The following is a 17,071-nucleotide window of genomic DNA, read 5'->3' on the forward strand; positions in this document are numbered from 1 at the left end:
AATTCTTAGGGTTTCTTCATTTTTTTTAATTCTTTTATCTGATTTTTTTTCAGCTATGTTGGTATTGATTCCCTGGTCCTCCAGATGTCCCAGTCTGCATTCTAATTGCTCAAGTCTGCTCCTCTGACTTCCTATAAAAAAAAAAAAAAAAAAAAAGACTTCCTATTGCGTTGTCTAATTCTGTAATTTTATTGTTAATCTTTTGGATGTCTACATGTTGTCTCTCTATGGATTCTTGCAACTTATTAATTTTTCCACTATGTTCTTGAATAATCTTTTTGAGTTCTTCAACAGTTTTATCGGTGTGTTCCTTGGCTTTTTCTGCAGTTATCCTAATTTCATTTGTGATATCTTTAAGCATTCTGTAAATTAGTTTTTTATATTCTGTATCTGATAATTCCAGGATTGTATCTTCATTTGGGAAAGATTTTGATTCTTTTGTTTGGGGGCTTGGAGAAGCTGTCATGGTCTGCTTCCTTAAGTGGTTTGATATGGATTGTTGTCTCCGAGCCATCACTGGGAAACTAGTTTTTCCAGAAAATCCGCTAAAAAAAAATGCAGTCAGATCCCTATCCGAGTTCTCCCTCTGGCTCAGGCTATTCGGATGTTAATGAAGCCGCCTGCGTCCAGTCCAAATCCCGGCGGGACGGTTGCCTGGCTGGGACACTGCTCTTCCTGCTCCGAGACCAGTCACTGCCTCCCGGGGACTTCTCCTACCGGCCGCGTCTCACGCCGCCCGCGGAACCGGCTGGTCCCCTTCCCGGGGTTAGTTCATGGGGGTGGAGCAGCTCTCTGTGCTCGTGCCGTACCTGACTGGTGCGCTGGCTCCAGGCTCTGGAAACAATCGCTGCTTCCCCGTATTAGTTCGTTCTCCGTCTCTAAATCTGTGTTTGTTGTTCAGGGTTCGTAGATTGTTATGTATGTGATCGATTCACTTGTTTTTCCGTGTCTTTGTTGTAAGAGGGATCCGAGGTAGCGTCTGCCTAGTCCGCCATCTTCGTATGTGTTTTCTTGACACACGTGTACAAGAGTTTCTCTAGGACACAAACACACACATAGGCACATGTCGGTGTGGAATTGCTGGGTCAGTGGCTATGTACTTCTTCAGCCTTACTAAATAACAACAAATTGCTTTCCAAACCTGCTATATTGGTATTGTCTGCTATTTAAAAAAAAAATTTCCTGCCCATCTGATGAGGTTAAATGTTATTGAATTGTGGATCCCTGAGTACTGTGCTTATTTGTGTACCTTCTGTGAAATACCTGTTTATGCCTTTCCCAGACTTTTCCATTGGGCTGTCCTTTTCCTTTTGTAGTTCTTCACGTATTCTGGACTAAAGGCCTCTGTCAGCTGTCGTTGTAGCTTCTCACTCCATGGCTTATCTTTCCACTTGGGTGAAGAGAAAAGTTCTTAATTTTAAGATTTCTTAATTTTAATGCTATCAAACGTATTATTTTACTTTGTGGCTAGTGCCTTTTTTGTCTTAAGAAACCATTCTTGTTATGGATTGAATTATATCCTCCAAAAATATGTTGTAAATCCTAACCCTATACCTGTGGACCTAATCCCATTTGGGGAAAGGGTTTTCTTTGTCATGTTAATGAGGCCACAGCAGGGTAAGGTGTACCTTAAACCAATCACTTTTGAGATATAAAAGGAGCAGATTAGGCACAGAAGCCAAGGGAGCACAAATGGGGGAAGACAGACGCCATGCCACATGAAGATCATCAAGGAACCGAGCAGCAGAAGCTGAAAAGAGACAAGGATCTTCTTCCAGAGCCAACAGAGAGAAAGCCTTTTCCTAAAGCTGGTGCCCTGAATTCAGACTTCTAGCTGCCTGTGAGAAAATAAATTGGTTTGTTAAAGCCATCCACTTGTGGTATTTCTGTTATAGCAGCACGAAGAAACGAAGACACTTCCCTACTCCAAAGTCATGATTATCTTCTAGAAGCTTAGTTTTGTTTTCCACATTTAGGTCTATTCAGCACTGTACAGTAGAAATAAAATGTGAACCACACATGTAATTTAAAATTTTGTAGTAGCCACATTAAAAAAAATAAGGTACAAAAAAGAAAGCAGATGGCCTAGGACCATAGTTACAGGGAACATCTAGGTCAACTGACATAGCATACTTTATCAGGAAAATGTTCTACATCCCACTTTGGTCAGTGCCATCTGGGGTCTTAAAAGCTTGTGGGCAGCCATCTAAGATACTTCAATTGGTCCCATCCCACTTGGAGCAAAGGAGAATGAAGAAAGGCAAAGACACAAGGAATATACTAGCCCAAAGGACTAAATGACCAAATGAACCAAAGACTCCACCAACCTGAGACCAGAAGAACTAGATGGTGTCCAGCTACCTCCAATGACTTCCCTGACAGGGAACACAACAAAGAGTCCCAGAAAGAGCAGGGGGAAAATGTGCGACAGAGCTAAAATTCACCTAAAAAGACCAGACTTAATGGTCTGACAGAGACTGGAGGAACCCCTGAAACTATGGCCTCCAGGTGCACTGTTAACCCAGAACTGAAACCATTTTTGAAACCCACTCTTCAGACAAACATTAGACAGGAATATAAAACAAAAAATAATACACATGAGGAATGTACTTCTTAGTTCAATCAGATACATGAGACCAAATGGGCAGCTCCTGTCCACAAGCAAGAAGAGAAGGCAGGAAGGGTCAGGAACTGGATGAAGGGGCACAGGGAACCCAGGGTGGAAATCGGGCAGCGTGGTGTCACACTGTGGGAATTGCAACTGATGTCACAAAACAATGTATATATTTTTAAAATGAAAAATTAACTTGAACTGTAACCTTTCACCTAAAGCACAATTAAAAAAAAAAAAAATCCAGATGAACAACAACAAAAAAGCAGGTGAAATTAAATTTAATAATATATTTTATTTAACCCAATATGTATAAAATGTTATCACATCAACATATAAGCCATATAAAAGTCATTTTTCATACTAAGTCTTTGAAATCTGGTATATATTTTATACTTACAGCACATCTCAACTTTCATTAGAAATACTTGATCCATATTTATATTTCATAAAATTTATCATTAAAAAGGTAGATTCACGTATTCAAGTTGTTCCAATACACATAAATGTTTTCCAATAACTGTGTAAGTACCCTGTTTTCTCCACAAAATTTGCAGTTCTTTAGTCCTATCCAGCACTGTTTCCTTCATAGCACCTAGATGGTCTGTAGTTAGGTCTGCCTTGGTCACTGCTGTGATTCTCAACACCTAGAGCAGTGCAGATAGATAAGCACCCAATATATATTTGTTAAATAAGCCTACAATATTGTTGTTGTTAGCTGCCATTGGCCCCAGATTCACGGTGACCTCATGCACAAAAGAACAAAACAGTCCCTGGTTCTGTGGATCAGACCGTTGTGATCCACATGGTTTTCATTAGCTGATTTTCAGCAGTAGAGAGCCAGGCCTTTCTTCCGAGGAGCCTCTGGGTGGACTTGAACCTCTATCCTTTCCATTAGCAGCCGTGTGTTAGCCATTTGCACCACTCAAGGGCTGCGAACTTACAATAAAAAAAGAAGCCAAACCAGCTGCCGTGGAGTCAGTTCTGATGCATGGTGACCCCAAGTGTTACAGAGCAGGACGGCTCCATAGGGTTTTCTTGGCTGTAAGCTTTACGCAAACAGACTGCCAGGCCCTTCTTCCATGATGCCGCTAGGTAGGTTCAAACTGCCAACTTTTAGGTTACATAGTAAAGTGCAAACTGTTTGCGCCATCCAGGGACCTAAACCTACAATTAAAAAAACAAAAAAAAACAACCCATTGCTGTTGATTGCAACTCATAGCTACCCTATATAGAAATCAATAAAATGAAGAATTCTTCCCTCTCTCCTTAGAGTTAAATAACCCACTGCTCACTGCTCTACACAGATGAAGGTGTCAGAGAAGGCTGGGGTCTCTCCCATTCTTCTCAGAGGTTGCGGGGCTAAGGCGTCACTTCTGACCCCACCACCCTTCTCACCTGGTCTCACGCCCAAGTCGCACCCCGATGACGTGTGTGCCCCAGCCCACTCTCTTCACTCGGTCCTTACTTCCCCATGGCTGCTTTTAAATAATGCCAAAGCCAGTGCGGCTGACTTGCGTTCCTAGGTCACGCTTCATAGCTGTGTGACTAGTTACTCTCAACCCCATTAGGAATTCCCAGTGCCATACAAATCCTCACCAGGACCAAATAAGAACAAAACCATGTCCTGCAGGAGGAAGTGGAACTTACCCCCTCCCAGCAATCCACTCTCCCCTTGGTCCAGTCTGATCGTCTTTCCTACTCAACTTCCAGCCAAACAACCCATCTGCTGTTCCTGAGTCCTCCCCTCTGTTCACGGCATCCCTCACTGACCTTCTCCAGCTCCTGAAACGCTGTCCATTCTGCAAGGCCCAGCACATACCAGCTGCCCCATGAAGCCATCCCAACTGCTTCTGTCCGAGTTCCCTGGGCCTCTCAGCGGCCTTGGCTTTCTCTGCATTCTGAGCATTCTGGGCTGTGAGCTCATCTGCCCAAGCCCTACAGCAGCCTGCAGGGGGTTGGTGGCTGGTGCATCTTCACTTGGACATGAAGACCAGGTGCTTCATGACCCCCACCCTTGCCCTGGGCATGACGCAGGCCAGGGGTTACAGAGCTTGCAAAGCACAGTTGTAACATGTAATGGTTTTAAAACAGAAAAGTGAAAATGTTCACTTCTCAAAAGGGAATAAAGTGTTCTCATAAAAAGCGGGAAAAAGACAGGGATGACAAAAGTGATTCTCTGAGTTATAAAGCTACCATCCGTCTGTCCATTTGTCGTGTTGTGGTGGCTGTGATACTGGAAGCTATGCTAATGGTATTTCAACTGGTATTTCAAATACCAGCATGGTCACCCATGGTAGACACGTTTCAGTGGAGCTTCCAGACTGTGACAGACTAGGAAGAAAGGCCTGGTGATCTACGTTCAAAAATTAGCCAATGAAAAGCCTACAGATCAAAACAGAACATTTTCTGACCTGCTTGCCTTGGACACATCATCAGGAGGGCTCAACCGCTGGATGAGGAGATCATGTTTGGTGATGTAGCAGGCCCGCGAGGGTGACAGGGACCTTGGTGAGGTGTACTGGCACGACAGCTACAATGGTGGGGACTTGAACACGCCGGTGATTGTGGGGGTGACGTCTCCTTCTGTTGTGTATCAGGTTGCCATGAGTTGGAGCCAACATGAAGGCAGCTAACAACAACGACAACAACAACAGTGCTTCCCCTGACACAAGTACCCCAAGCATGGATCCAGGAGGCATGAGGCACTCTGGGTTGCTGCCACCTTTTGGCCTGTCTCGGGTTGGTGGACAGTTGGTATAAATTCCTCTGAAATAATATAAGTTATTTCCTAGGCCATCTCCCATGGAGATCATACACAGTCTTAACTCCTGGTGAGTCTTTCTATCCCTTGTATAATGACATTAAGTGAGAACAGTGCAACTGTTAATAACCTAATTAAACTATAAAAGAACTACGATTTTTCCATCTCAATTTTCATTCAGCAATCAAAGATCACAGATGTAACTTTTATATATCACCAAGGACCAAAGTTGGGGTTGATTTACACATCTGAAAAGATGCAGGACTTGGCTACCTGTAAAAGGCTGTGTTCCAGGATTCCACCCCTTCCATCCTTATTTAGGGCCCCTTGGGGTCTGATGCCCCATTGCTCACCAGCATGCCTGGCACAGAGAGATGGCATTACTGCCATGGAGTCCCATTGCAAGGTCCTGAGAGGCTGGGATAACCGGTCCGAGTAGGGTGGAGCCACCGCCCCTGGCATCCTTCTTGGTGGTACCAGTGTGGCAGGAACCCTGGCTGGTGCCAAAGTCAGGCCTCTCAGAGGACGAGGAGGGGGTGCTATGCGGTCCCAGGATAAATTACCTTCCCAGGAGGATACAGAAGGACTGAGAGTGAGGGCAGAACAGGTTTTGTATAGACCAGGTTTTAGCACTGGAAAATGAGTACTAAACAGGAAAATTCAGAGCCAATGCACAATTACCATCACTGCTGCTTTGATTAACTGGTTCATCTGATTAAACTGACTTATCTAACACAGAACATGAGCAGTCCCACCATCTGTTCCCTCCAGGCATTTCCCAGTGGCAGAGCTATGAGCCTAGAGACAGGACAGCTGATCAAGTCACTGTTAAAACTGAGAAATGGGTCTCACAGGCCCACTTCAGTGGCAACGAGCCAGAGGATGAGTGTCAGCTAGAAAATATGTCAGCAGCATATTTAAGACAAAGCAAAAATGTAAAAACTGATTGAATTTCTCTGAGTTTATTTCTTCCTTGGCTCTGCAGTGTGAAATACAGCAGCGCTAGGTGGCCTTTTGCGTCCCACTTTCCACCCAGCTGACTCTCATCTTGGGCAGTAGGAGCTGCCCTCCTCTTTCCTGTGTGAGGCAGACCTTTCTCATGGATGAGAGCCTAGCCCAGGGGCTCGCGCAGACTCTGGTGGGGGTTTGGAGGAGGCTTCAGGTCATAGCAGCTGAAGCTGCAGCCATCCAGCATGTCTCCCTGAGAGATGCCATCGAGGCAGGGGTCCTCGCCCGCTCTGGGGTTGTCCAACCTGCCTGTCCTCTCCAGCGTGGCCTGAAGAAGTTCTCGGATTCTTCGGTTTTCCTTGGAAGTAGACTCCCAAACAACTTCAAGCTCCCCTTCCATTTCTCTGAGAGAAATAAACAAACCAAAGGAAAAGTTCAAAATAGCATGATTTTAAAAGTATTTAACAGAGCTCTTGTGATTCCTAAAGTAGCAAGAACTCAAATGACAGAATGCTTATCATCCAAGTACAGAGCTCACTGTGCTTGGGTTCTGAAGCAAAAGAGGCCAAAGTTAAATGGAACACCAAGGTCCTCCCGGATCCAGAAAAGAATACAAAGGTGCAGGCAAAAAACTATTTCTTATCTAAGTTCTGCCTTTTCCTTTATTTTGGTAAGACTGCTCATATTCCAGGGGACAGCTAAGTAAATTGGCATAATAAAATCTATTAAGAAAACATTCTGCATCCCACTTTGGAGAGTGGCGTCTGGGGTCTTAAACGCTAGCAAGCGGCCATCTAAGATGCATCAATTGGTCTCAACCCACCTGGAGCAAAGGAGAATGAAGAACACCAAAGATACAAGGTAATTATGAGCTCAAGAGACAGAAAGGGCCACATAAACCAGAGACTACATCAGCCTGAAACCAGAAGAACTAGATAGTGCCCAGCTACAACTGATGACTGCCCTGACAGGGAACACAACAGAGAATCCCTGAGAAAGCAGGAGAGCTGTGGGATGCAGACGCCAAATTCTCGTAAAAAGACCAGACTTAATGGTCTGACTGAGACTAGAAGGACCCCGGTGGTCATGGCCCCCAGACCTTCTGTTAGCCCAAGAAAGGAACCATTCCCAAAGGCAACTCTCCAGACAGGGATTGGACTGGATGATGGGAGAGAAAATGATGCTGGTGAAGAATGAGCTTCGTGGATCAAGTAGACACATAAGACTATGTTGGCATCTCCTATCTGGAGGGGAGATGAGAGGGCAGAGGGGACAGAAGCTGGCTTAATGGACACGAAAAGAGAGAGTAGAGGGAAGGAGTGTGCTGTCTCATTAGGGGGAGAGCAATTAGGAGTATATAGCAAGGTATATATAAATTTTTGTCTGAGAGACTGACTTGATTTGTAAACTTTCACTTAAAGCACAATTAAAAAAAAGACTGCTCATATTCTTTGTTCTTATTACTTTATAATAAGAATATACAATAATCAGAGCAGCTGACCTAAGCCAGGCAGACGAGACTGCACAATGGCCTGGCTGTGGGCACCTACCCAGCATGGACCCTGTAGGCTCTCCCCCATGTCCTCTTTGCCTGTACTGTCACCTGGCTAATACTCTACGACTTTTCATAGGTACCCGCATACGTGGCCTGATGGGCTCAGACATAAAGGGTGAGTTAGGTGGCAGGGCGGGGGCTTATAGCAAGTGGGGCTTATAGCTGAGGACCCAGAGAAGAGTGGCCTAGACCATGTGCCAGGAGGGTGAGTGCCCAGAGGGGCCAACGCCTGTGAGAAACGGAAAGGGCAGCAGAACAGTATTTCCTGAGAACAACTCTGTGCCAGCCACTTTGTGGGATGCTAGGGAAATGGGGGTGGACAAAAGTATCCATGTCCTCACAGGCCAATGGTCCACTGGAAGAATAGAGCAGGATACCAGCCACCATGTGTGATGCTAGGCAAACAGGGGTGGACAAAAGTATCCATGTCTTCACAGGCTATGGTCCACTGGGGGTATAGACCAGGATACCAGGCACCATGTGGGATGCTGGGAAAACAGGGGTGGATAAAATATCCATGTCCTCACAGGGCCACGGTCTACTGGAAGAACAGACCAGGATACCAGCTACCACCTCAGGGGGACAGTGAACTCCATGAGGGGATGTGAAGAAGAGAACATCAGGCCTCAGCCCAGGAGAAGGAGTGGGCCTTGTCCAAGGTGGCAGGGTGGGGACACCAGCTCCACAGATATTGCCAGATGATTCTGGAAAACATTAGCAACCAAATGAGCAGGTGGACTCAGGAGTCATATTTAAAGAGCAAGACATTGAGGCTCAGGGAGACAAGTGACCTGCACACTTATCCAGGGTCGCTGTTCTTGTGTACTGTTTACAGGGGTGTGAGAGAGCCCAGAGCCCATACTGATTCCTTCCAAGGCCCACTCAGTGTCAAACACTATTTAATTAAATTATGTCTAAAAAAAATCCCTGTTTCTGGCACAAAACACCCAGATGTTTGATAAATCATAGAAATATGTTTAAATGTATGGCCAAACTCAAAAGAAAGAACAGGAAACCCCAAAGAGAAGGAAAAAAAAAAAAAAAAAGAAGAAGACTAAGCTGAAACCACAGAGTTACTTAGATAAAATATTGGTGTTGCTCTGAGAGCAAAAGCCAACGTCAGAAACGCACAATTTTTTGGAAATGAAGACTAGGGCTTGGGCCCATGCAAACTGGGTGTGGCAGGAAAATCCATATTTGTGTTTCTCTTCTTCTCCCTAGAAATACTCTAAATTATATGTCCCAGCAATAGGCAGTTAAGTGGAAACACATGAAGGACCCTCAGAGGGAGGTCAGATGGTTGAAAAATCTTTAGATCTTCAAAATAAACCTGCTTGGAGAGGCTAAAAAGAGACTCCTTGGAGATTGTAGCTACTGGCCTGTTCTCACGTGGATCACATGGAGTTTGAATCTACACTATTCCCCATGATCAGGAATCCCAGGCCCTGACTGAAGTGAACCAAGAGTAAAATGATATTTTTGAGACAATCAGGGAAAAAGCTAAATGGATGGGTTAAACAGCACACTGGACACAAGTGAAGAGAGAAATTAGTAAACCAAAACATTGAACAGAATAAATCACCCAGAATGGAGGCCAGGAAAATATGTTAGATAATATTAAAGAGCTATTGTTAAAAAATCCTTTAGATTTTTTTTAAATCACTACTATAGTCTATTAAAGATAATAATAAACTTTAAGTGGCTCAATAAATTAAAATGTTCTTTGGAAACCTGGAGAAAAACATCCTCAATCCAAACCTTAAGATTCCACAGATTAAATTCATCCAAATATGAGCTCATAATAAGAAACTGCTGTGTGAAAAATTACACAAAATAAGTAAAACAGAGCAACAGTTAACAAAACAAGATTTATCATATAAAATAGCTATGAATGAAATAGTAAAGGAAATAATATATTAAACAGAAGCAAAGGCCAAGAACTTATTTTTTAAAATGACTGGGCAGATTTCCAAAAGAACCAAACAGAATTCTGGAAATGAAAAATACAGTTGCTGAAATAAAAACTTCTGTGGCTGGGTTAAATAGCACATTGAACACAGCTGAAGAGAGAGAGTTAGTAAACAGGAATACTGAGCAGAAGAAATTAGCCAGACTGCAGACCAAAAAAACAGAGATACAAAGGTAGGCACATGGAGGAGTCAATGAGAAGGCCTAACATACATTTTATCTAAGTTCCAGAAGGAAATTTAGAAAGAATGGGGGAAAAGACATATTTGAAGAGATGATGGCAGAGAACTTTTTAGAACAAAAGACATAAAATCACAGGCATAGAGCATAACTTATACCAAGTAGGATAAATAAAAAGAAATCATAGTTAGAAATACTGCAGATGAGACAGAGATCTTAAAAGCAGCCAGGAGAAAAGACAAAGTACCTATTTTCAAAAACCGACAAAAGACTTCTCAACAGCAATAATGAAATCCAGAGAAGAGTGAAATGTGCTGAGAGAAAATGATTGTCAAGGTAGAATTCTGCACCCAACAGAAAATCTTTCAAGGATGAGGGCGAAATGCAGACATTTTCAGTTAAACAAAAACTAAGAAAGCTTACTGTCAATAGAATCTCACTAAAGAAACTTCTAAAGACTGTACTTTAGGAAGAAGGAAAATAATCTGAAAAATAAGATCTGAGATGCAAGAAAGGAGAGTAATCAAATAAATTAACAAACTGTGGAGAAATCAAAATAAGCAAAAACTAACAAAAATACTGGCAATATTTAATATATGGGGCTAAAATAATGATATAAAATGGATTTTTGCTTTTCATTTTCATATCTATATCTAATAATAGACAATAACAGCATATAAACTGAGTGGGAAATAATTAGATTAGATCATTTTAATGGCCCTGCAAGGGGTGGGGGGAGGGAATGTAGAGATGCTGATTAGTTTTTTATGTTAAATACCCATGGTGAAATTTCAAGGGTAGAAATAAAATGTATAACTTTCAAATTATCAGAAAGAAAAAATGGGGTAAGAGGAGAAAATGAAACAAAACAAAACAAAATCCATTTTATTAATGCAATTCTAAAACTCCCATCTGGCAGGAAGCTTGATATTGACCTGACTTTAAAAAAAAAAAAGAAAATTTATTATTATTATTTTTTTTACAGAGTGACTATGGTATATAAGAACTTCTATGACTACTAATACATGTTAGGTAAGAATCTGTTTTGCTTGGCATTAAGAAGCATCTGGTTTATGGAAAATATGAGACATCTGCATTCTGATGGCATTAAATCTACTCATCTGTCACATGCTCCCAATGAGCAGAATTGACTACTCAGCCTGCAGCTATCCATCAATATTAAATCTATATACCTGCAACAATAAAGAAACTAGGTGTGATTTCTGGTTTATTTATTATTATTATTTCTATTTTGAGAGCTCTTTAATAGTTTTATGATTTCATGTAAGTAACTGGAATCACATTGATACATCTCCTAATGAGGTTTAAGAAACATCACTTTGCAGGACAGGGATATATCATTTATCTATCATAAGCCTCCTTTTTGTCTGAATTTTTTTTTAATTTTGAATTGATTTCTTAATTAAAATTCTTATTTTGAGATAACTGTGAATTCAAATGAAATTGTATGAAATAATACAGCGAGATTCTGTGTACCCTTTACCCAGTGTCCCCCAGGGTAACATCTTGCAACATATCGTACTATGTTTGTACTATAGGACCATTACTATAGTACCATTGCTATAGTACAATATCACAACCAGGATGCCGACACTGATATAGTCAAGATACAAAACATTTCCATCACAAGGATCCCTTCATGTTGTCAATTTGTAGCCATGCCCACTTCTCTCCCACTCCACCCCCTCCTTAATCATTTTAAGAATGTTATATAAATGGAATTATACAGTACACAACCTTCTGGGATTTTTTTTTTTCCCCCGCTTAATATAATTCCCTGGAGATTGATCCAGGCTTTTGCACGTCTCAAAAGTTTGTTCCTTTTTATTGTTCAGGGGTATTCCATAGAATAAATGTACCACAGTTACTTAACCATTAACCCACTGAAAGATGGGTGAAAACATCTGAGTTGTTTCCAGTTTGGGCCATTACTGATAAAGCTATTATAAACTTTCATGTACAGGGTTTTATGTGAAGATAAGTCTTCATTTCTCTGGGATAAATGCCCAGGAGTGCAATTACTGGGTCCTATGGTTTTTTTTTTTTTTTTTTTTATGGAAGTTGCATACCTAGTTTTTTTAAAGAAATTGCCAAAATTTTCTAGAGTGGTTGTCCCATTTTATATTCCCACCAGCAATGTATGAGTGATTGTTTCTCTGTGTCCTTGGCAGCATTTACTGTTGTTGCTTTTCATTTTAGCTATTCTGAGAGGTGTGTAGTGATAGCTCATTGTAGCTTTCATTTGCATTTCCCTAATGGCTAGTGATGCTGAACATCTTTTCATGTGCTTATTGGCCATCTGTATATCCTCTTCGGTGACATTTTTGTTCATGTCTTTTGACCATTTTCTAATTGGATTACTTATTATTTTTAACGTTGAGTTTTGAGACTTCTTTATATATTCTAGATACTAGACCTATTTTCTCCCAGTCTGTAGCTTGTCTTTTCATCCTCTTAACAGAGACTTCCACAGAACAAAATTTTTAATTTTGATGAAGTCTAATTGATCAGTTTATCCTTTCATTGGTCATGCTTTTAGTGGCAATCTAAGAACTGTTTACCTAGTCCTATATCCTAGAGATTCTCTCCTTTTTTCCCCCTAAAAGTATTACAGTTTTTATATTTTACAGTTAAGTCCATGCTCCATTTTCAGTTAATTTTTATATAACCTGTGAGGTTTAGGCTGAGGTTCATTTTTTTTGCCTATGGATGTCCAACTGCTCTACATCATTTGTTGAAAATGTTATCTTTCCTCCACTGAATGCTTTTGCACCTTTGTCAAAAATCAGCTGGGCATGTTTGTGTGGCCTATTTCTGGGTTCTCTATTCTGTCACACTGATCTACATGTCTATCCCTCTGTCAATACCACCCAGTCTATGTAACAGCTCTTGAAATTGGGTAGACCTAGTCCTCTCACCTTATTCTTTAAAAAAAAAAAAAAAAAAATGGCTATTCTAGTTCCTGTGCCTTTTCATATAAATTTTAGAATAATCTTGTCTAGACAGACAAATAAGTTGATAGCTGCCATCAAGTTGACTCTAACTCATGGTGACATTATGTACAACAGAAGGAAACGCTGCCCAGTCCTGCATCACCCTCCATTGTTGAGGCTATCGTATCAACCCATCTCACCCAGGGTCTCCCACCCTCCCACTGGCCTTCTGTTTCACCAAACATGATGTCCTCCTCCAGTGACTGATCCTTCCTGATGACGTGTCTAAAGCAAGCAAGTTGGACAGTGTTTTGTGATTCATAAGGTTTTTGTTGGCTAATTTTTGGAAGTACATCACCAAACCTTTCTTCCTAATCTGTCTTAGTCTGGAAGCACTGCTGAAACCTGTCCACCATGGATGACCCTGCTGGTATTTGAAATACCCAGCTCCAAGTTGGTGGCTACTAGACCATAGCTGATTAGAGACAGGTAACCTGCAAGTCTTTCCTCCATCTGCTTTATTTCAGTGATCAAAAACAGAAGCAGGCAGGGATCAATTTCACAGCAGCAGATATATACTTACTTATACTGGAATTCTGAGAGATCAAAAAAATTCTTTCAGAGACTGGATTATTGCCAGATTGATTTGGAGAGAAAACATCTAATGCCAAAGGACTTTGGAGGGACATCATTTGTTTTTTTAAAGCTTTCAAAGATGAATACATAAGAATATAGTTTCATAAGGTTCTGGGCCATACTTTTAAAAAAATTATATCTGCATTATATTCCTCCGTACATGAAAAATATGCATGGATTTGCCTCAAACATAGGATTTCAGGTCAATGCCATCCAATGCATTTGTCTCAACTGAACATTTAAGAAATGCAGGGGCTTCGTTTAAATTTCCAGGAAGAGGAAATGAAATACAAATAGTAAAAGAGCTTGAAGAAAAGTATCTGAGCACTACTATGAGTCTTCTGCACGCGTCAGTTCATGTTCCAGTCTGCCAATGACACCACGGCTGTTAGGAAAAGGCCAACTGAAGTGTGAAACCAAAACAATGTGAGGGGCCACCGGCTTCACCTTCACACAACATGTGAAATTCCTCAACGTTTTTTAATACACGGACAGTACTTCCTCTATTGTATATTTAAAGAATAAAGACGTAACAGATACATCACCGTCTCTCCACAGAGAATATATTGCACCCACCATCGTATCATTATGGTCTTATAAAAGGAGAAGGATCAGAAGTTAAACAGCAGTCTTGAAAATTAAAAAAAAAAAGTTTACAGCAGAAATAAAAAACAGAAACCTGGTAAAATCTCCAAGAAAATTAAATAAGATTTAAAAAATCCGAGAGACGGCAAATGGGAGAAAAAGGGAAGACAGAAGACTGGATTGATTTAAGAAGTTCAATATTCAAACAACAAAATTTTTAAGAAGAGAAAATTAGGAAATGAAAGTCAAGATCAAAATTAAATTCAGACAAAACTAAAATGTAAAAACAAAAAATAAATAATCAAAGAAACAAAACAGGCCCAAAAGGTTTTACCACAAAATTCTAGCAAACTTTCAAAATACAAATATATGTTAGATATTCCATATGCCTCTGTTTTAGGTTATACCTTTTCTGCTGCAACGCCTCATCCAGGACCTCCTGCTTGTCCTGCAGCATCCGGTGGAGGTGCCTCATCTCCCGCTGGTACTGAGCTGTCTTGCCAGCAAAGTCTTCCTGCTGCTCCATCAGACGGTGATTGATGTCACCCAGCTTCAGTGCTGCCTGCTTCTTGTAGCTCTGGGGGAGGAGGTGCTGAGTGAGCAAGGGGATGCTGCCTGTGGCCTAGGTTGACAACATACCTTCTCCCACACCCTCCGTTTGCATTCCCTACCTCCACCCTGTATAATGTATGAATCTAGGAAAATTGGAAATCGTCAAAAATGAAATGGAATGCAGAAACATTGATATCCTAGACATTAGTGAGCTGAAATGGACTGGTACTAGCCATTTTGAATTGGACAATCACATGGTCTACTATGCCGGGAATGACAACTTGAAGACGAATGATGCGTTCGTTGTGTCATGTAGACCTGTACTCCATAGGGTTTCCTTTTCTCTTTTTTTATAATTTTCTTTATTTTGTTGTTGTTGAGAATATACACAGCGAAATACACACCAGTTCAACATTTTCTACATGTACACTGATCACATTCTTCAAATTGTGCAACCACTCTCACCTTCCTTTTCTGAGTGTTCCTCCCCCATTAATTCACTGCCCCCTAAGGTTCCTATCTAATCTCTTGAGTTGCTGTTGTCAATTTGATCCCATATAGATAGTTCTTAAAAGAGCATAGTGCTCAATGCAGACCATTTTTTACTAAAAAAAAAAAAATTTTTTTTTGTTTTTTAAGTAGTTAAGGAAAACTATTGTTTGGTTTTAAGAAGACAACAGGGAATATATTTGGTTTAAGGTTTAAAGATTATCTCAGGACAGTAGTGTCAGGGGTTCATCTACCCTTCATGGCTCCAGAAAGTCTGGAGTCCATGAAAATAAGAAATTCTGTTTGGCATTTTTCCCTTCCTGATTCTTCTATGGAATCTTAGATCAAAATGTTCAGTAATGGTACCCGAGTACCACCCAGTTCTTCTGGTCTCATGAAAAAGGAGGCAGTTGTTCATGGAGGCAATTAACCATACATTCCATATCCTTCTTCTGTTCCTGACTCTCCTTCCTCTGTTGTTCCAGGTGAACAGACACTAATTGTTGTGCCTTGGATGGCCACTTGCAAGCTTTTAAGACCCCAGGCACTACCTGACGAACTAGGAGGTAGAGTAGAAGCACTAAACACGTTATTAGGCCAACTAACTGGGATGTCCCATGAAACCATGACCCTAAACCTCCAAACCAGGGAACAAAATCCCATGAGATGTTCAGTAGTACATAAGCAGCAGCTACTCTTTTTTTTTTTAATTGTCATTGTTGTAAATACATCTATCACACAATTTTTGCAAGTCCAACTTTTTATGGGTGTACAACTTGACAGAATTACACTAATTGGCTACACAGCCCTACCCTTAATCAATGGAATTCTTCCATCACCATTAACCTGCCGTTTCCCCATCTCTCCTACCCTGGTAACCACTAATAAACTTTGATCTCTATATATTTGCCTTTTCTTGTCTTTTTATATAAGTGAGGTCATTCAATATTTATCATTTTGGGATTGACTTATCTCACTCAGCATAATGTCTTCCAGCTCCACCCACACTGTAGCATGTTATCAAGACTTTATTTCTCCTACTGGCTGAGTAGTATTCTATTGTATGTGTGTACCACATTTTGTTTATCCATTCACCCACTGATGGGTATTATGTTGTTTCCACTTTTTGGCTATTATGACATCTTTCCTTTTGTGATTTGTTTTTTTGTGTGTCTTAAGCCTTCTTTGTCTTTGTCCTTTAGTACTGTTTGCTTTTGTGTTTTGTTGGTTTATTGTACTGAGCCTTTTTTGGTTCCCTTCTCCCTTCCTTTTGCATAGTTTTTTATGTATTTTCTTAGTGGTTACCATGAATATTTAAGTGCTTGTATTTGTAACATTCTAGGGTAAGTTGGTACCAACTTAACTTTAGTAACATACAAGAAATTCTGTATCTATACATTCCCCTCCCCCCTTTTCCTCTTGTTATCACTAATTACGTCTTTATATATCATGTGTCCTGTAACATGATTTTATCCTCTCTTTTTATATACTTGTTATTAAAAAACACGAAGGACAAAACATTTAGAATTATCAAGCATGAATACCTTATTTCTAGCCCCTATACTTGTATCCTGGCAGTGTAGTGGTTAAGTGCTATGGCTGCTAACCAAAAAGTCGGCAGTTCGAATCCGCCAGGCGCTCCTTGGAAACTCTATGGGGCAGTTCTACTCTGTCCTACAGGGTCGCTATGAGTCGGAATCGACTCAATGGCAGTGGGTTTGGTTTGATTTTAAACTTGTCCATGCAGTTCCCTTTATTAGGGATCTTTCTTTTTATGTATAGCTTTGAATTACTTTCTAGTTTCTTTTCCCTTCCATCTACAGAACTCC

At 40.9% G+C, this 17,071-nt stretch overlaps 1 protein-coding gene across 6 annotated transcripts in view; it reads right to left on the reverse strand.

Moving 5' to 3' along the window:
* Window positions 1–1,307: 1,307 nt before the first annotated feature.
* The window catches only part of CEP89 (centrosomal protein 89), a 97,726-nt gene continuing 81,962 nt past the window's right edge, over window positions 1,308–17,071 (reverse strand). For 2 of the 6 annotated variants that reach the window (XM_049864045.1, XM_049864046.1), the window contains exons 18-19: window positions 14,609–14,778; window positions 2,959–6,727 (exon numbers count right to left, since the gene is read on the reverse strand). In XM_049864045.1, coding sequence (XP_049720002.1) covers window positions 6,487–6,727; window positions 14,609–14,778 — 411 coding nt within the window. In that variant the 3' untranslated portion in view covers window positions 2,959–6,486. Of the gene's footprint in view, window positions 1,391–2,958; window positions 6,728–14,608; window positions 14,779–17,071 lie in introns of those variants that run through there. The other 4 variants (XR_007514631.1, XR_007514633.1, XR_007514634.1 and 1 more) reach the window with 4 other exon arrangements.

This window comes from Elephas maximus, chromosome 21 (assembly GCF_024166365.1).
Source record: "Elephas maximus indicus isolate mEleMax1 chromosome 21, mEleMax1 primary haplotype, whole genome shotgun sequence".
In the NCBI taxonomy this organism is placed as follows: Eukaryota; Metazoa; Chordata; class Mammalia; order Proboscidea; family Elephantidae; genus Elephas; species Elephas maximus.